Consider the following 20,864-nt stretch of genomic DNA (forward strand, 5'->3'; position numbering starts at 1 on the left):
CACGATTTGCCCTGATTTGTTTTAAAAATAGCACCGAATAACAAAAGGAAATTATCATATATAGAACAATATACCGGGTGGTTATATAACCACCCGGTACTTATTGTATTCAACGCAATTTAAAGGGATAAATACTTACAGGACTTAAAATATAGCGCGACTTGTAGGCATAACGTTCTAAGCATTCTTTATTTAAAACTAAATTATATAAAAATAATGAAAATGTAAAGAGGCGTATTTTAGAAAAAAATAGTCGTTAATCGGTACAAAATTATAACAAGTATATTACGAGTAAAGAAGGTTACAGCATTAGCATTAGTTAAGGCATATGATGCAAGAACGCAAGCTTATAGAGCATCAGCAAAAAAGAAAAAAAAAAAAAAAACTCCAAACGCTTATCTATTTCAACCTTAAATTTATTTAAGCTATCAACTTCTACAACGACAGATGGAAGTCTGTTCCAGCAATCAACTACCCGCTGGCTAAAGGAAAACTTCTGCACATCTATTCTACAACTGTCTGTCCTCAATTTGAATCTATGCACCCTTAGGTTCTTAATCTGCGCAAATGGAAGTATCGCATCAGCATTGAGCCTGCTTAAACCATTCAAGGCCTTGTACACCTGAAACATACAGAATTTAAGCTCTCCTGGTAAGAAACCCCTTTGTTCCTCTCATCAATCTTTCTGCGCTCGTTCTAGCAACTCTACATCCCTCTTAAAATGAGACCTGACCATTGCCTCATAGAAAGGTATAATCACCTTGTCACTGCTAGCAAAATTACTATATATCATTGAGAAAACCCCATGACCTGCTTTGACAGCCTGTCTGCACTGCTCAGAAAACTTCATATCCGACTGCACAATTACCCCCAGGTCTTTTTCATTCTCCAACCTCCCTGAGTGTAGTTCCACACAGTTGGTATGTTTCTCTTGGGTTACTGCTAACCATATGGAGTATTTTGAATTTCTCAATATTAAACTTCATTTGCCACTTCTCAGCCCATCTACCTAAGTTTTTTTAGATCCTGTTGCAGTAGCATACCGTCTTTGCTATCATTAACAACCCTGCCAATCCTTGGATCATCTGCAAACTTGGACATTAAGCCTGATATACCTTCATCAATATCATTGATAAATATACAAAACAGTGGACCCAACACCGAACCCTGTGGGACTCCACTAATAACATTAGTCCACGAAGAACAGCACCCATTGATTACCACCCTCTGTCTTCTCCCAATCAACCATCCTTTTATCCATTGTAGCAACTTACCCTTAATACCATTCTGCTCCAATTTGTACAGTAGTCTTCCATGCGCAACAGTGTCAAAAGCTTTCCTGAAATCCAGGTATATGATATCAAAAATATTCTTTCCATTGTATTCCTTTGTGACTACATCGTAGTATCCAATCAAATTGATCAGACAACACTTCCCCTTAACAAACCCATGCTGTGTCTTAACTATTACTGCAGTCTTGTCTAGATGATTCTGCAATGAATCTTTAACCAGTGACTCCATTATTTTCCCCAAAACAAGTTAAACTAACAGGTCTATAGTTATTTGTCACCTTTTGAAACCGCTGTGTGAATCGGTGATACATTTGCACATCTCCAGTCCATGAGGACCTCGCTTGAATCTATGGATGCTCTCATAATTATGGCTACTGGTTTGCTAACTTCCCTCACTGCCTTCAGTATAACTGGATAGATCCAATCCATCTCACGTGCCTTTTTTATGTTTAATTTCAACAATTTCTCCTCCACTTTGCTCTCCATCATTATTAGAAAATCATTTAGCTCCCTGTTAGAGTTCAGTAAACTTCTGTCCTCCACTTCCTTACAAAATTCCTCATGTATGAATGTAAATGCAAAATACTCATTCACATTGTGAACTATCTCAGCAGGATCATCAACAGTCGAACCACCAACATCAAGCGGACAGATCTGGTTCATCTCCTTTCTTTTAGAGTTTATATAAGTAAAGAAGTCCTTGCTGTTTTGCTTAGCTAGCTTATATCTGCCATAGGCTTCTGTGTCACCTGCTAATTTGTATGCACCCGCGCATTTTTCTTCTCTGCCACGAGCCGCATTAGTTCATCTGACATTCATATAAAAAAAATTAAAAATATGCATGTATTTTTAAAACAGAAATAAATGCTGGATTGTAGTTACTATTGTCGAAGTCGTTAATGATGTTTTTCATCCCCTATCTAGAAAAGGAAAACAATGCTCATTTGTTACTTCATCGAAATGTTAATGCCGTTGTAACAATGAATGTGAGCATTATATTAAATTGCAGACAACGAAAAATACTGGCTTAAATTAGGCTAATTATTTTGTTTAAATATCACCAGTTAGAATTTTGTATGTAATTGTGTTCGTTTTCATTCCAGTTTATATTTTTTTTTCTCTTCGCTTCTTCCTACAGTTAGGCAGCTTGTACTACACAAGGAGGATTGGATTTTACAGCGGAGATATCCAGCGTTTATTTGAAGATATTAGCGTACTCAAACCAACTGTTTTACCTCTTGTCCCAAGATTAATGAACAAAATTTATGCAAAAGTAAGTTTGAAAATGGAGAAATGACTGATTAATTCAGAGCCACTTAACCGACTTCATAAATAAGTCATGAATCTTTTTTTCTTCTCTTCAGACCTTTTTATCCACTCAAAAGAGTTATTGAATATATGTTTGTTCACGTTATGTTTATCCTCGAACTTTGTACCTAAAAGGTTTAATCATATATCATTATAAAATATCTCAACCAGAAATCGAGTTCACTATATTTATAAAAATTTAATGAGCTAATTTTTAAATAAAATTAAGTAATTGCTACGCGTCCGCAAATGACTAACTGACATTGTAAATCTGGACACAAGTACAGCAATAACAGTTGAACCAACTGTATAATGGATAAGTGTTTCGTGGGCATTTTGTTACTACAATATACGTGATCAAATCCAGACTTAAACATTATACATTGAGTGATCACTGAATTATGACCACCCCTATGAAAACTGAATGCGACCACGTGAAGTTCGAGAGTGCGGAGTTAGTCGACCTACGTAGCATAGATAAGGTGTCAGTAGTTCAGTAGATAGTAAAATTTCGAGCGTGATGGTTAAAAGGAAGGATTTATCGGACTTTGATGAAGTACAGATTGTGGGTGCTGGACGAGCTGGTGCGTCGACTTCCCAAACGGCTGAACTGGTGGAGCGTTCGAGAGACGCCGTAGTTTCTATGGAAGTCTCCGTCCGTTGAGTACGCTTAGTGGTTGAATTTCAGGCGTCTGGATACCCCAATCACCTCCATTGCTGACCGCATTACACACATAGCTTGGTTGGCCATACCTCCCGAACGTTTCCGACATCTTGTTGAATCAATGCCACATCGGATGGCTGTTGTACTGAAGGCAAAAGGAGGACCTACGAAGTATTAGGTAGGTGGTGGTCATAATTCAGTGATCACTCAGTATATTTCTCACTATAACTTTATCCTTCACACAAAAAAATTGAACGAAGTGACATAAATGAAAACGCAGATTTAATCGGGAAGAGAATATACTGATTAAGTAAACTAACCCCTAAACGTTAAACTGGAATCTTATTTTTGACCATTATAACCAATCTTCACAACATTCGGGTTCCACATGGATCACAAATATCACAGAAACCGGTATATTCCGGGTAAAGTAAAATGACTGTTTATGAGCGCGCATATTTTTTAATAACTGTACTAAATGTGCAATCATAACATTTATAAAGCATTCCCAATTATCTTACCATCGGTACCATCTTAAATCTTACCGTTCGCAGATTAGATGAACTTTTTGTGATATTAGGCATTTTTAAGCTGTTAATGGAACGTTTGCTTGTTTGTGTTCTTCAGTAATAGAATCTGAATTAATTTGTGAAAATACTGATTAATCTGATTTTCTAATATACTGATTAACTATTTTTAGGTTATGGATGGAGTTAAGGGCAGTTTTATCAAAAAGTGGCTTCTTACCCAAGCATTGAACAGTAAACAGAAAATGCTGAAGAGGTATCCAGTATGAGAATTATTATCTCAGTGGTTCGAAAAACGGCCGTATTTTATTTTTATTTATTTATTGATTTATTTTTGTATTTATCTGCTTATGCACAGATACCAGTGTACGCATTTTCCTAGTTAACTATTTAAACAAGGCCACAGATAATAAACAGTTTATTATCTGTGTGTCCTTTAACCAAAGACAGAAATAATTACGTACATTGGATCTTTGACCAAACTTAATATCCGTATGACTAAGCACATCTATTACTTAGAAAAATTATATTACGATAATTTAAAAAAAAAAAAAACTAATTATAGCAAATGATGTATACAGGGTAGGCCAAATGTTAGTTTACCGAGAAATAATTTTGTGAAATTTAATTCTTGAAGTAAATTGCCTCATTAATATGAATATTATATTTAGTTGATATCACTAACGTTTAAATGAATTGTTCAAAGCGTTTTCAGTTAGTTACTTCTCAGTAAACTACATTACTGATCGGTAAATTGGCATATGGCCCACCTTTTTAAACTGCTAACTCATCGTTACCGCTGAATTTGCCTATAATTTAATTTTTATTAAATTACCAGTACATTAAATACGGCTAATAATAATAATTTGTTGCCAAGCACTGCAACTTCCTTGAAAGAAGTGTTTATTCTGATCTTTTGCATTAGAGGTTCATGGAATAGAGAAATGGTTATGCGAATTTAAACCTGATCTTCCTGTTCAACACAATTCAATGATAATGCCGTGTAATTATATAGCAACAGTTATGTTGATATGGTTGAGTCATCTTTAACCTTGAGAGAAATTTATACGCTATTCCAATAAGGACACACTCATTTACAGTAAAAATGAACTTTAATAAAGGGGATAGGGGTAGCAAAAAACCACAACTAAGAAAAAATTAACTCGCCAGATTTTAAACGCATGCAGTCGTGGTGGTGGTATAATACAAACTACTTCCACCTGCTGACACTTGGAATCTGTCAGAGCGGGTCTAAACAGCTATCTGTTAAATCGATTATCCAACTTTCTATTGAGATGAGTTTCATTACCATTTTGGACAGTGTGTGTGTGTGTGTGTAGATACAGTGTTTAGTGATTACTTTCTTTAAACATTCCTTTACTCATTTCTAGAGGAATTATAGCTAATAATACAATATGGGACAAGCTGATGTTCTCTAAGTTAAAGAAAAGTCTAGGTGGAAATTTAGAAGTGGTATTGACGACATCGGCTCCTATCTCCAAAGACGTGATGAGATTTTATCGCTGTGCTCTAGGAACCCATGTACGTGAGTAAACTTTCTCTCTTCATTGACAAGTGGTTTGTTAGTGTAAGCAAACGGTGACATTTTGTTCAGTGTTCGAGGACTCGAAATGTATCTCGGCTAATAGAGTGGACACGAGTGATTTTAAAGTTCATTAATTTAACAAAACGTCAACTTCAATTAACAAGTGAAACGTTCGTAAATATTCTGAGCTATAATGAAATTTGGCGGTGGGACAATTACCACAATAACCGAAAGCTCTTTGTACTGTATGTATTTAACATATTGTGTTTTACAATTTAACATTAAACTTGTCATTTATTTTATTTGTCTTCCGTTTCGCTCTGTGCTGCATTAGTTACTTGTCATAATCAACATTCTAATGCGAAGTTAGCTGAAATATAATTACAGTAAGAATAAGAGACACCAAACAATTCTGCAATTATTTCTGATGTATTTCTATTCTTTTAGATATTTGAAGCCTACGGGCAAACGGAGATTTTGGGAGCTACCATGACAATTCCAAATGATTATGATGGAGGTAAGTAGTTTGAAACAATATTATATAAAGGCTATTAATTAACATCGTTACATATTACTTCGCACCGGAATAATCTTATTTATATTAATGCAGTTAAAAAAAAAACAAATCAGAATAATGAGTTGTAATTGGTCAAAATCATTTGGACAATCCTTCATTTTAATGGCCCGAGAACTTCAAACTTTTATTTCTTTGATATATGTGAAACTCGCATTAAAAAAAAATAATAAATAAAAGTACTGTAATCACATTACCCTGATAGCTAACTTCTCAGTAATGTTACCTTCATAAGTTACTTCCAAATTTAGAAGTCATCATCAGCCATTTTCAATCCACTGCAGGATGAAGGCCTCTCCAGAAACTTTCCAGTTCCTTCTGTTTTGTGCAATGGCCATCCATTTACTATCCACAAACTCATGAATTTCATCTATCCATCTCCGCCGTTGTCTTCCAGGTTTTCTTCTAGCTCCTCTTGGATACCATTCTGTTATTTTCTTAGTCCATCTGTCATCATGTCTTCGAGCTATGTGTCCTGCCCAAGACCATTTTAGTTGTTTAGTTTTGATAAGAATGTCCTTTATTTGAGTTTGCTGCCTAATCCATGTGTTTCTCTTCTTATCTAACAGTCTGATTCCTAATATAGTTCGATCCATTCTTCGCTGTGTAGTTCTCAGCTTCTCTTCCATTCTTTTGATTAGTGCTCAAGTTTCACTTCCATAAATTATGGTGGGAAGTATACATTGGTTCATGTTTCTCTTCTTATCTAACAGTCTGATTCTCAATATAATTCGTTCCATTCTTCGCTGTGTAGTTCTCAGCTTCTCTTCCATTCTTTTGGTGAGTGGGCTTGTTTGTTATTGTTTGTTTGTTATTTGGTTTTTAGGAGCATTAGCAACTAAGGCCATATTGCTCCGGGAGATGCGGTGGTCATTTCCTGACCTTTCCGCATCTTCCGTATTTGGTGGTGACGGGCTCGAACCCCGGTCTAATCAAGAAGCGTGTGCTACGCACCGCTGCTCCTTCCCACCTGGCTACGGAGGCGCCCTTTGGTGAGTGGGCAAGTTTCACTTTCATAAGTCATGGTGGGGAGTACACATTGATTCATTATTTTACGTTTCAGACAAACTGGGATATTGCTCTTCAGTATGTGACTATATTTGCTGAATGCTATCCATCCAAAATTTATTCTTCTCTTGACTTCCAGCCATTTATCATTATTACAGCTAATAACTTGTCCCAGATAAGTATATGACTCCACCTTTTCAATTACTGCTCCTTCAATCATTATTTCCCTTTCCGTGGCATACTTGTTCATCATTACTTTTGTTTTAGCCATATTCATCTTTAGTCCAAAATCCTTACTAACTGTGCATAAATGATTAAGATTTTCCTCTAATTCTTTGGGATCGTGGCTTATGACCACAATGTCATCTGCAAATCGTAAATGGTTTAAGTACTCTCCGTTCACATTGACTCCTTTCTGCGACCAGTCTAATCTTCTGAAAGCTTCCTCAAGGGCAGCAGTAAACAGCTTCGGAGATATTGTGTCTCCTTGTCGAACTCCTTTCTCGATTTTAAATTTGCTACCGTCTTTGTCTAGTCTAATAAAGGATGTAGCACTCTCATATATTTTCTTCAAAATCATAATATATGGAGTATCTATGCCTTGTCTTTCCAGTGCCCGAAACATTGCCTTATGTTGTATGGAGTCAAATGCCTTTTCATAATCCACAAATGCCAGGCATAATGGTGTTTTATATTCATTTGCTTTCTCCATTAGCTGTGATATTACATGAACGTGATCCATAGTTGAGAATCCTGTCCTAAAGCCAGCTTGCTCTTTCGGTTGATTCTCATCAAGTATTCTTTCTAATCTGTTAGTAATGACCCTTGTGAACAACTTGTAGATATGGGATAACAAGCTAATTGGTCTATAATTTCCAATTTCTGATTTATCTCCTTTCTTATGCAGCAAAACTATGATTGCATTATTCCACTGCTTAGGCGTCACACCTTTTCTAATGCACTTTGTGAAGATCCTTGCCAGTTTTTGTGTTATGTCTCTTCCTCCCAATTAACAACTACAGTAACTTCATCTTCCCCTGGGGCTTCTGATGCTTCATTTTCTTCAATGCATGTTCTACGTCATCAGGAAGAATATCAGGCATGTCGTATGTGTTGCTAATTTTCGGTCCATCTTCCCCACTGCTGGCATCATTCCCTCGCTCTTTGTATAATTCCCTATAGTAGTCTTCTGCTATTTGAATTATGCCTTCTCTGCTATTCATAAGTGCACCATTGCAATTCTTCAGTTTCAGTATTATTTGTCTTTCTGTATTACTGCTATTGGCTACTTATTTAAATCCTTTGTTTTCCCTTAATGGTTGTAATACTTTGTGTTAAATCTTCTTATGTCCTCTCTGAGTCTCTTTCTAATGGCTTTGCATAACTCAGTATATTCAATTTTCTCCTTGTCAGTGTTTTTCTTGCTCTTCATTTGTCGCCTTCGGTTCATCATGACAAGTGTTTCTTGACTAATTTTTTCTTCTTTGGATTTCTTTTTATCTTTAGGTTTCTTGGGCTTTATCACTTTCAGAAAGTGTAATATTCCTCGTCGATCTCTTGGACCTGAGCAGTCAGCAGAAGCTCAAACTTGTTCTTAAGTTCCAGTACATACTGCTTTTTCTCCTCTTCTGTTATCTCAAAGACCTTTGTATTATTTACTCGAGTCAGTTTTTTTCCTTTCCTACATCAAGTGTACATCTTACCATTCTGTGATCACTTCCAACATTTACCTTATTCAGGACGGTAACATCATTCACAATATATCTTCTGTTAGTGCGGATGAAGTCGATTTCATTAGTTGTTAATCCATTTGAACTTTTCCATGTCCACTTTCTGTTCACCCTTTTCTTGAAAAATGTGTTCATTACTCACAATCCTTGATATTCTGCAAATTCCACAAGTCTTTCACCTCTTTAATTTCTTTCACTAATTCCAAATTTCCTATAGTTTCCCTTTCTTCGCTGTTCTGTCTTTTTCCAACCTTAGCATTGAAGTCGCCCATAATGATAGTGTAGTGGGTTTTCTGCTGATCTAGAAGACTCTCAATTTCGGTGTACATTTCTTCAACCTCTTCATCATCATGGCTCGATCTTGGTGCATAAATCATTATGACCTTTAGCTTGTACCTCTTAGAAATCTTGAGTATTATTCTTGACACCTTTGGTGATGTACTTTTGAATTCCAAAATGTTGTTTTTTATGTCTTTATGGACAAGAAAACCAACTCCACCTTCACTCCTTTCACTGTTTCCATTGGTGTACAGCAGATTTTCACCTGATAAACTTATAAGTGATTCATTTCTGCTTCTTGTTTCAGCCAAACCGACGATATTCCAATTCACATTTTCTAATTCCTTTTCCAGCTCTAATATCCTGTCTTCACCGAGGAGCGATCTTACGTTGTAACAGGCCAAGTTCAGTTTCCGTGCATGGCAGCCTGGTCGTACCCAAAGATTCTTAGCACCCTCTGCTTCCACTCTGATCCTCTCGCTGCCGTAAGAGGGGGGAGTGAAAGCCGCTGGGGACTGAGGGCCATTTGTTTCGTTGTGCTGTCAATATGCTGGAGGGTTTGGTCTTTTCCTTTTCACGCTGACCCAGCATCTTGAAGAGAACCACTCTACACGTTCGTTGCCACCTAAGTGATGTAACAGGGCTTACCATCGAGAAGGTGTGCATGAGTGGATTTTAGGGAGGCAGGCCAACCGGACTTCTCCTAAATCTTCGGTAATAGAAAGATATTGGATCCATCAGTGTTTTAGACAGTGTCTGATAACACACAGAATACCTGTTCCCCTCTAAGCCACTAGAAGGTGCTTACTTACTTAGAAGTAAGTAATGTTTATCAATTAACGTAACTCTCGGGTTAAAATCTTCTATATTGTACTTAAGAAGTTTTCACCAAAACTTCAACGTATGATGTTCAAATTATGGGTAGACGTGAGATGAGATTTATATAACAGTACAGTACTTGATAAGAGCACACGGATGCTCTGACAAAATGAGAAAATTTGGTACAAGGTCTGAAGAACATTTTAAATAATGTGAAATTTTGAGAAGATTTGGAGTTGCTGTTCCAAATTGATAACGATGTCTCTGCAGTGGGAACTGAGTGGCTACAGAATCGCAACTTCGACTAAAACTTTTCGAGGTTGCAACAAAACATGCGTTGAATATTTGACGTCAGCCTGAAGATTTGACCTTAAGGATTAAGTTTTGAACTTCGGAAATATACTTTGCTTTTTTTTCTTAAGTCATCTTTACTACAGGGATTTAGGAATAGAAAAAGACGTATTTTTATTGGACTGATTTTAACTGATAAGGCTCGACAAATATTTCTAAGAGATCCAAATCCAAAATATCATGAAAATTTATTTTCTGTGAGTCGAATTGTGTTGATTCCGCGTCGGACATACGGCAATAAGAGCTTTATGAATTGGTGAATGGCCTAAAAATTAAAAAAAAAAAAAAAAAAAAAGTCAAATTGGTTCATCCAGGCTTAGTTGAAACGTCTCGTTCTTTAACCAACACTCTGTCTAGCCAGATAATCAAGTCATTATGCATGCAAACTAATAACCTAAACAGGTTATTCTGAATGCGAATTTGGCTGTAAAAGAAAATTACATTATCAGGATTTTGTACTCCAAGAAATAAATTGGACTGGACAGTGAAGTTCGTAAATAACTGCTGAGCGGAAATTAACTCCAACCTAAGAAAGTTAAAGATTGTCAAAGGCAAGATACTTTCTGAATGTTTTTTCTTGATTATTACTGGTAACAGATGATGGAGAGGAAAATAAATAAATTAAATGCGCATTGCTGGCTTCACACAAATTTCTGATCATAAATTACATAACTTTGAAATCCACATAAACGATAAAATACCATAAATGTAGTGCAATAAATATCTTATAATCTATAATAGAAGATTGTATATAAAAGAAAATTGCAACAGGAAAATCGGCGACTCAACAAACTAATCTTAAAACGCGTAGATGTCCTTGCCTTTCATTGGCTTGGAAGGTTGCCTATCAGACGGCATGTGGTGTGTATAATTGGTTGGCTCGTAGTATTGATAGCAACGTAAATACAGTTTAATTATCTATATCATGTCCATTCCCCTTCTTCGCTGGGGCGTAGTTTTTTATTATCCTAATTGTAATGCTAAGAGAGCAAACTTCCTTCATTGTCAAAATCGCTATCCATCTAAATGTAATCATGCAAAATGCTGTTTGACTGGTAGGAGCTAAGTCAATGAAACACAAGCACATCGTGTCAAGGATTAATGAGCTGATTAGTGCTGACTTCTGGAGTTGCATATTTAGGGGGTGGAGTCGATGTTTCGACAAATTTTAAAAACAAACAATATAATTGTCCAAGTGCATTGACACAGCTGCTGAGGTCTTCGAACTCCACTACTGGTAACTGCAGGATATTTTTTTTATTTTTGGCGTTAAGTTGTTTGGGCTGTTCGTTTTGTTTTCCCGCTTATTTAATTTTGTGAACTGCTCTCGTGTTTATTCTGTTTTGAAAGGCTGTGGTAGAAATGTCAATGTCTAATGATACATTACTCCTGTTACCTAACCTTTCTTTTACGGTATGCAGGATCGTGCAGTGGTGTCTGTGAGCCCATTCCATGTTTCGTTTTGGCGGTCTTCTTGTTTGTAATAGCTATTTTATAATTTTATGCGGTGAACAGACGTTGAACCTAATCAGACACTGAAGTCCCTACAGAGAAGGGACCCCGAAGCGTTTCCTAACAGTTTGTACATGGAGGGCAACATATTGTGGATATCTTTGGTTTGATACATTTGCGAACAAGACCTGTTCTTCGTTAATAAATAAACTTCAAGTGCTAATAGTCATAAAAGTAAGTCATGTGACTTATTTAAAGAATGACTACCGATTAAAGCGGGAGGGGTTAGGTCGGAATACTTGACAGGTATGAAGAAATTTCAAAATCCAAACAAATCATAAATTAAGGACGCAGACACAGACAACTTCAGTAACCCTCAAAATGGTCTCTTGAGTTAACGCACTGCAGGTAGTAGACGGGCCTTTGAATTACTTAAAGCTTACGCGATAGAAGGGACTCCGGTAAGTGAGAATAAGAAAAATGTCGCATTGTAATTTTAAAAAAGCCTTTGTAAGAAATCATAGTTTGCTTTGAATTCATGTGGTAGAAAGTTCAGTCTGTAAGTTGTTCATTCTTGCTTAGTCATTCATTTACTGTATCCAGCTTTACTTTCGGGTAAAAGCACAAGCATAGACTGTCTTAATGCGAATGCAACTAAGTTTTGTTTTCACAGTACACTTTTTGGTCGCTAGTTATTCAATTCATCCAGTTGCCTAAATATAATATGCATGCATCAAAAATTAATATCACACGCCTTGTGCTTTTAGTTATGCATTTAGTGATTATACTAAACTGGATGGGTGATATTTTGGTTCCGTTGCAGGTCACGTGGGACCGCCATTAGTTTGCAATCATGTGAAACTCGTAGATGTTCCTGAAATGGGTTACTTCTCAAAGGACGACGTTGGAGAGGTAAGTAGTGTGCTCTGTATTCCTCTCTGACTTAAATTTTAATCCGTGAATGAGGACACTAGTTAAAAACCAGAGTAGATCCCTACCTGCACGCACCGTCTGAAAAATTAAAAATAATAATAATTTCGTGAACGATAATGACCAAGGCCAGTTGAAGTCACAGCTTATTTTCCATTACTCTCAATGACACACAGTGTACAAGGAGGCTGTACCATGCCATGGTTTAAGAATAAATGTCACTGGTGGGCGAAAAAATACACCCGGGAAAAAAAAAAAAAAAAAAGGGAATAATTTTCCGGATAAAAATAATACAGGACAACTGATGAGAAGGATCTTAGTAAATCTTAGAAAAAGGCGTTTTTTATATATTTTTAATTAATATTTATTTGATTTTATCCTCTCAGGGTAGGCCCGCAGTTTATTCAGATATTTAAAAAAAAAGAAGCTGCATAAAATAGTTTTCTCAAAATGAAAAAAAAAAAATGTGGTAGAATGTGTACATTAAGGATGTGTATTATAATTGTTTAATACTTTTATTTCTGATTTAAGTTGCCAGTAAATCAAACTGTTTATAAGTTAATAAATAAATATAAAAATCTCAATTACCATAGCAGTATAATATCATAAGGAAATAAAATAATCAAATAAATAACGGAAATAAATTATAACAAAGAATCCTTTAGGATAATCCTTACTAAGAAAGTAATATCTAAAGTTATAAAAAATAAATGAACAAATGTGGAACCTTATGACATCAAAAAAGGTAAACTGAAATTGATAATTTCATTATCAATCCACTGCAGGATGAAAGCCTCCTCAACGATTCATATTGAGGGAAATGAACCATAATCTGCCACGCTAGTCCATTGCGGGCTGGCAGGTAGATGGTATTTAGCAGTCAGGGGCTTGAACCCCTGTCTACTCAAAGAGCTACTGCACTCCCGCACCTGACCACTCGGCTACGGAGGCCGCCTCCCATAGCAATATACAATCCATTAATTTTGATAACATAAAACTTTATTGATAAATATCCAATTCATAAGCATTTTTACGACAATTGGATATATATCAAGATCATTGGACCCAAAATAGGTGGTATTAATACGTTTATTTCTAACAGATCTGTGTGAGGGGTCCAAATGTCTTTCTTGGATATTACAAAAACCCCAAGGCTAGCCAAGAATGCATAGACAAAAACGAATGGCATCACACGGGAGACATTGGAAAATGGTTACCGGTAAGTGAAAACAAGATACCTTAAGGCATTTCAATTGGTAGACAAAGCTAAGGTAAGACACTACTTTTTCATAAATAATTTAAAATAGTAAATAAGAAGGAAAAAGAAGACGTTACTGTACGTAATTTTACACGCACTAATTTCGATCAGATATTTGTCCGATTGAAATTAGTACCCACATTGCAATGCGGTAGAGGTGTTTTCTCTTTTGTTTATTTTCTTATTTCCCCCTGTACCTTAGTATTGCAGTCAGTGGCAATTGTTATTATTTTAGTACAACAGCTCCCCACAAGCACTAAGGTCCACAAGCTACCTGACTGCCTTAAAATATCACAATTTCCAGGAGCTGAGGGATTTTCCTGTATGATATATATGCGAATTGTCAGTTGCTCATGAGCAATAACACAAATGTTATAAAACAAAGTCATTCATTATACAAAACTACTTACAAGTAATTTTGTATAACTGGTATTCATTTACATTTAATCTATTCCATTTTCTCATTTAATCCGTTAAATCATGCTAGCTATCATTTCCATCAATTTGTCTCAATTAACAATATCGACACACACTCACTCTCTCTCAATTTAGCAAGATCAAAAATTTTATTTACAATTTCAACCAATAAACCAACTCAATATTAAACATTTCCTTATATTTCTCGTAATTTCCTCAACTTCAATGTTACTCTAAAATAATCTACAACTTTATCTAGGCACTCTTTCCAATATACAACACAGTTCAGAGGACTTGCATTCCTTCTCTTTCACGGTGAGGTTTCCTTGTGCGGATTCATTCCACGGAGTGTGGTGAAGTCTCTTTCTAGGTGATGTCTGCCATATAGCTCTTCAACTAGTCCTACAGTTCTCTGTTAATACTGAAGGAAATTACCATGGCAGTAGTAGAAGCCAGGACTCTATCTGACTTGCCTGTTTCTCAGCTTTTGCATTAACTTCTAGCTCGGAAACATGGCTGATGATAGATGAGCTAAACGTTCCCCAATAACATCACTGTTTAAACCAAGTCTTAACCTTTTTTCTACCACTTTATATATCCTTTCTTCCCAAAGCAATTAAAAACATAATAGATAAGCATAATATCAAATTTCTGTATGATTTGGATCTTACAGATATAATCAGGAGGGTTGTAATCGTGTGGTCGCTGTTGCGTAATGAAATTTCAGGTGGATTTGGCCAAGCCGAGCTCGGTAAACACAGGGTAAAACTCGGTCGGGTTGATGCTATAATAACATGAAGTAGGACTACATATATAGTCAACGATGACAGATACTGTACGAAGCAGAGTAAATTCATGAACATTAATCAATGATATGTTCTGTCAGAAGCAGGTAACTAGATCATGAAATATTGGATTGAATAAGGCAGATATCCTGATAGGGAAACCGGTTGGATACTGCCGCCATCTGTTAAAGATTTTTGGCAAATTGTTGAAAGATTTTAAATATTTATTTGCAGTTAAATCGTGTTCATTTCTAGGAGCTAAGTGGTGGTAAGACAATTAGGATTTGTTGAGGAATTTATCGGTAGATTGGGCAAGATTGGGATTTTTCGAAGAGATTAAACATGTCCTGTTTTTAAATATGACATACAGAGAAAAACCCATTTCTGTACAGTATATGTCAGGTTTAAACGACTTAGTGACAATACCTTTGATAGGCAAGGGCCACCTGGTTGTTAACAGTATTCTCTCTTTCTTTCTAATGATCAGCAATCAGATCGTTTTATTTACGAAGGTACTATCCCACCGAGCGAAATGTGTCCCTGAACTCATTTGTGCATGTCCAAGTGGTCGTGGTCGATTTGCTTAAAAAAAGGTTAGTTGGTTAAACGTGCGAATATTTTAAACGCTGTTCACAAAACCGGATTTATGAATGATTGAATATGTTACTGATTCGGTATTAAGTAGACATTTGATTACTATTGAATTTCTCATAAGTAGAACATTGAATTGAAATTTTATTGAAATGAAATTCCTCATAAATAGAAATAATAAAAGTACCTTGAACGGCATCAACCAACTGACTTCCATATTTTCTATTCATTCACTTCATCATCAGGACTAGTAAGTTCAAATTCGTTGTTTCGTCCGAAACATAACTGATATCTTCATCAGTGTCGTCAATTGGTATTATGAGGGGGTCACGCAGCTCTTCCATCACAGCATCCTTTCTCCAATATTCTTCTTCCAAATTCGATACACGAGCACAATATTTTTTCCAAGTTTCTTTGCCGATCGAAGTCGTCCACGAATAATTAATTTTAACTTATCTATCCACGGATATATCCTCACTAACATTTAAATTTCTAATATATTTTTTTTCAATCTGCCCATAGATATTCAATGGCATTAACATCGCAGTGGTACGACGGCAACCTTAAAATTAGGAATCTTCTTTTTCTTCAATCATGAAATCAAATTTATATATTTTATTTTGAGAATAGCGTTTTGGCAAAACTAAAACTTCACTTTTTGTAAGATAATCACTGAAAGCAATATTATTCCAGGAAAGCCAATTCATTATTTCCTGCGTTCTGAATGATGGGTTGGGAGATTTGTTTAACTGTATGGAATGATAGGGTGAATTGTCTGTAAATAAGACAGCCTTTTCAGGTAAATTGGGTATCAGTTCATCCGATGCCCATTTTTCAAAAATTTCCCAATTTATCTGACCGTGATAATCCCCGTTGTTATGTTTGCTTTGTACACTAAGTTTGAATTAGAATAAATCCCATTTATCAACTTGCACATAAAACTAAGTCGTTTTGAAGCACTTCGCCACCATTTACTAAATGTCGAATTGCAGTCGATTCAATTTTCATCAATATAAACGATAAGCCTACTTTTCTTCTAAATGTGCATTATTTGTCGCAAATACCTTGTTCTTTTTAAGTATAATTTCGTTTTTTTACATTAGCTTTATTTTACTTTGCGGTTTTTTTCCAAGAAAATCCAGTTTCATGAAGAATATTTCAAAGAGATTCTCTTTTAAGAGCAAAATTTATTTTCTCTTTTAGAATTTAGGTATTACTGAAACTTTTCCCTCTTTTCTCATTTAGTTAAAAGTCGGTTCGCTTTATAATTTCTCGATCGAATTTGTCCACAGAAGATACGCCACAACTTGTTTTATTTCGCTTTTTCGGATATTTAAAAGTGAGATTGCTTGGTATCTTCCCTCCTAATTTTTAATCCTTTTGGATTAATCGCGTGACAACACTTGCTTTGTTGCTTGCTTAATTGGCAAGCGTGGAACTCCATTTAGTGCTTCCTTATAAAAATAATTAACCACATTAAATATAATGTATTTACCGTGACTATGTAAACTTTTCCATCTTACATTCTTCGATTTAGATGGTAGTACTTCCTTCTATTCCTAAGAAATTCAAACTTGAGCGAACTATACAGTTTTTATGAGAAACGCTGACAGTTTATCGACGTCTCATCCTATACCTGAAATGGAATCGTCCTGGCATTTTGACAGCCACGGTCACATTTCTTGCAGTTTGACACTAATGGGTATCCCTCTCTTCATATAATAGCAGGACCTTAATAAATAACTTGAAAGTCAGCTGGCAAAGTGCCTGAGACAGCCTTGTAAGTCAACAGTATAGACAGACATGTATAGTAGCTTATGTAGGGCGGTACCAGAATGTCAGTTCAACTCTGCCGTGATACATTGCCATGTTACAGGACTCTGTAAATCGACCAGAAATGTGTGTTACTTTATGTTTGTGTAGTATAAGTGCTAGTTAGTTGTTTCACAGAAGGAAAACGATCGTCTGGAAACTCTACCCGCTTCCCATCTACTCCAACAGCAGGTGGGCATATACTGCAATTTAGTTGGTGCTTTAAGTTGTATATCATTCCTACCTTCCATTGTTGTATATTAGAACCAAGGAGTTCTGCTTTCTCTATAGACAAATTCAAATCACGAATTAAGTGTGCATTACCCATGCATAAGTAAACTCCTTCATACTCTTGGACATTTAGCCAAGGAATATCTTTTAGACGAATTAAGTCATTCAACTCATCCTTACTTGACTGCAGTGCTTTATAATGTTCTGGTTGATTGTCGAAATCAGTTAAAGCGGATGCTCCAGAAAAGTATGCAAGAAAAGAATCTTCACTATATTCATCACTGCTTCCTTTATTTTTGAATTCTGGCGGATCTGGTATCGGCAGGTCTTCGTTATGGGTAACAGGCTTTATGGCAGATGATATGATAGGATATTTGATGTTGTGCTTGCTTTTATGGACATCACTGATATTTCTGTCATGCAGAAACTGCAATGGTCAATTTGGTTGTGCAGATTTCGCCACACCATAGGAACACCGAAACATACTTTTCATTCTATGCACGTTTTCTTCCTCTGAGTTTTGTTCAAAACCGTCCACGCGCAACCACGTGGCATAAATTGTCAGGGTGATTCAGACACTTCCTTTCCTTCGCTTCTGCTTAAAACATTTAATAATATAATGCTAAGAAAACCACAGGAAATGCTTTTCTTAGCATTGTACTCACTACAGCTGCCTTTTCGTTACTGAAAGAGATGGGAGGCAGACAGACAAAGTTGAACGTGTTAACTCTTCCCAAAATTATTTCTATGTATGAACACATGCGCAGGCAATATTCATCATAATCTACTTCGCTGAAGTGTAGTAAAATATATGTATTACGGTTTTGAAATGAGAAGCCAGCCTCACTTAGAACTGTGTACACTGCCGAGTGTGCAGGTCATGTTTATGATGGCAGTTGCATCGTAGTGTAGGATAACAAAAGGGCTGACTAATATATTTTAAGCATCATATAAACTAAGATAACACTAAAAATTTTAATTATGAATACATTAATTAACACGTTAAGTTTATTATTATGGATTTTTCCACATTTAAAATGCAATATTACGAATTATTTGGAATTAAAGAAATGTTTGTTCATTTTGTTATCAATTCATCAGTCTATTGAAAATCTTGTCGACTCATTCGCTTAATAATTAATATTTTTCTTTCAGAATGGCTGTCTAGCTATCATCGATAGAAAGAAACATTTGTTCAAGCTCTCGCAAGTAAGTCTGCATTCTCAGTCTTTTTCTCTACAGTTCGTATGGCATTATTCAAAATGAATATTAAATGCCAAGTTCTTCTAGTAAGGATTAACGCAACTAGTTGCCGAGAATTCATTTATACAGTATTTTCACTTGTAGGTAGCATAAGTAATTTCTCTTCGTACAGCTGTAGGCTAACAGATTTCCTACTGAGAAATTACAATAGAGTAAAACTTCTGTTAAACCATAATAAGCCAATCCTGCAGTCAGGGCAAGAATTAATGTTGGAGATATCCGGTCCTCTTTGCTGGGAATGAGTGGCCTCCATTTATTTCGATTTGGGCCTTTACAAAGACAGAGGCCGGTGCATTGCACTCGTTGAACCCTCATTTTCCCTTGAGGACATGCTGCAAACCAATAACAGATATGGCTGTGCCTACGAAAGAAATTGAATAATAAGAGGCATATGCCGAAATTTGTATTTAGGAATGAAATAAAAGGTCTGTTTATTTATTTATCTCAAACGTCGAAGAGACTAATGCTAGATTTTCCTCCAGGATACGCTCTAAATAAAAAGATGTATACTGATTTAGAAAAGCATGCAGGAATAAGCCGATTTTCGAATTCTATAAACTAAAGTTACTTAAGTTCTTGAAGATAGTGAGAAGGGTTCTCTTGGAGTCTTTTAGTATACAGTAGCTTACGCACTTCATTTTGCATGCGATAATTATGTTTATGGCTGCAAATGGAAATTAACCAACACGAACTTTGGCACAGTTGATACACAAAAGGTCTCCATGATAACCTAGCGGTTTTTGCCACTTGTCACTCACCCCAATCCGGTTGAGGATTGGGGTGAGCACTGTCTCAAAGCACTGTCTCGTTGAATTACAGTTTGATGATTTGCTAGTCTATCAATTCTAATTATTGCTGGCTTGATTTGAGTGATTCATTCAGCAGAGGTTCTAATTGATTACTGGAACTGCTATTAGACAACTAGTTTTGTTATTCAGAACTGAGTGTCGAAGGCCGCCTGCAGATATCACTTGTTCAGTAATGAAGGCTTATATTTGGATTGAAGGTGGGCGCTGCAAGTAGTTGTGAATTTGCAAAAATAAGAAATCAATACTGATATATGAGTAAATGAATAAATAACTGGTTGTTAGAGTTCTTACCCGAGTATTAGAATATTCCTTTTTGAAAAGTAAAATTGTGATATTGAGAACGCAGTGCAGAAAATTCTGAGACGACTTTGGCAACGAAGTTCAGAAACTGTAGCATTAGCGTTTCATTTTAATTTAAGAAACGATGTTCATCGATTTAAACGTTTATCAAAATGCGAATCAGTTTTACGTTGTTTTTAACAGGGGGAATATGTAGCTCCGGAGAAGGTGGAAAATGTCTATTCTCAGTGCCAGCTTGTGTCCCAAGTGTATATTGATGGATTTACTGATAAAGTAAGTGTTGGGAGTATTCGTTTGTTGGATTCAAAATTTACACAGTTACAATAACAATGTTTTGATAATATTCAACCAAATACTTTCTACATCATTTGCCTTCGAGGCTCAAAGCACTAGTTTAGTATCATCATAAATTAATTTGTAGGCACCATAACTTTCCATTTGCTCGAAAAATGTAATTTCAGTTGTTTCTTTCAGGACTACATCGTGGCGATTGTAGTTCCAGAAATGGAAGCATTTGTTAATTGGGCAAAAAAGATAGGTTTCGATACAACCAACCTGGAAGAGCTGTGTAGAAATACAGTAAGTAAGATGCCCTACTTGGTATGAATAGTATAAGAATATTAGTAGCATGAGAATTTTTAGAATTTATGGCTTCTTCAGGGTGACAAGTTGTGCTTCAATAAACCACCGCCATGCTGTGGCGTCTTGATAAGGTAATATGTACCCTGGTTAATGATTATTTATTTTTATTCTTTCTAATTTTTCTACGCTATTGTAATCTATTTAGCCTCATTATTTACATAATATTTTTCATCAATTTTTACTTAACTCAACCGCACCTTTTACAAAAAGCCATTTATTAATTATATAACAACTTCGAATTACTGATAACGTTTCAAATTCTGCATGTAGGGATAG

The 20,864-nt window shown here is 35.8% G+C and overlaps 1 protein-coding gene across 1 annotated transcript in view; it reads left to right on the forward strand.

Moving 5' to 3' along the window:
* LOC150081566 (long-chain-fatty-acid--CoA ligase 5-like) overlaps window positions 1–20,864 on the forward strand; it is a 70,313-nt gene that overhangs the window by 44,867 nt on the left and 4,582 nt on the right. Inside the window, exons 11-19 of the mRNA XM_090379407.1 lie at window positions 2,431–2,565; window positions 3,965–4,047; window positions 5,183–5,333; window positions 5,785–5,854; window positions 12,374–12,462; window positions 13,583–13,699; window positions 18,730–18,783; window positions 20,130–20,219; window positions 20,421–20,525. Coding sequence (XP_090235533.1) covers window positions 2,431–2,565; window positions 3,965–4,047; window positions 5,183–5,333; window positions 5,785–5,854; window positions 12,374–12,462; window positions 13,583–13,699; window positions 18,730–18,783; window positions 20,130–20,219; window positions 20,421–20,525 — 894 coding nt within the window. The remainder of the gene's footprint in view (window positions 1–2,430; window positions 2,566–3,964; window positions 4,048–5,182; window positions 5,334–5,784; window positions 5,855–12,373; window positions 12,463–13,582; window positions 13,700–18,729; window positions 18,784–20,129; window positions 20,220–20,420; window positions 20,526–20,864) is intronic.

Source organism: Mastigoproctus giganteus, chromosome 8 (genome assembly GCF_048544385.1).
Source record: "Mastigoproctus giganteus isolate SK-2022 chromosome 8, ASM4854438v1, whole genome shotgun sequence".
Classification (NCBI taxonomy): Eukaryota; Metazoa; Arthropoda; class Arachnida; order Uropygi; family Thelyphonidae; genus Mastigoproctus; species Mastigoproctus giganteus.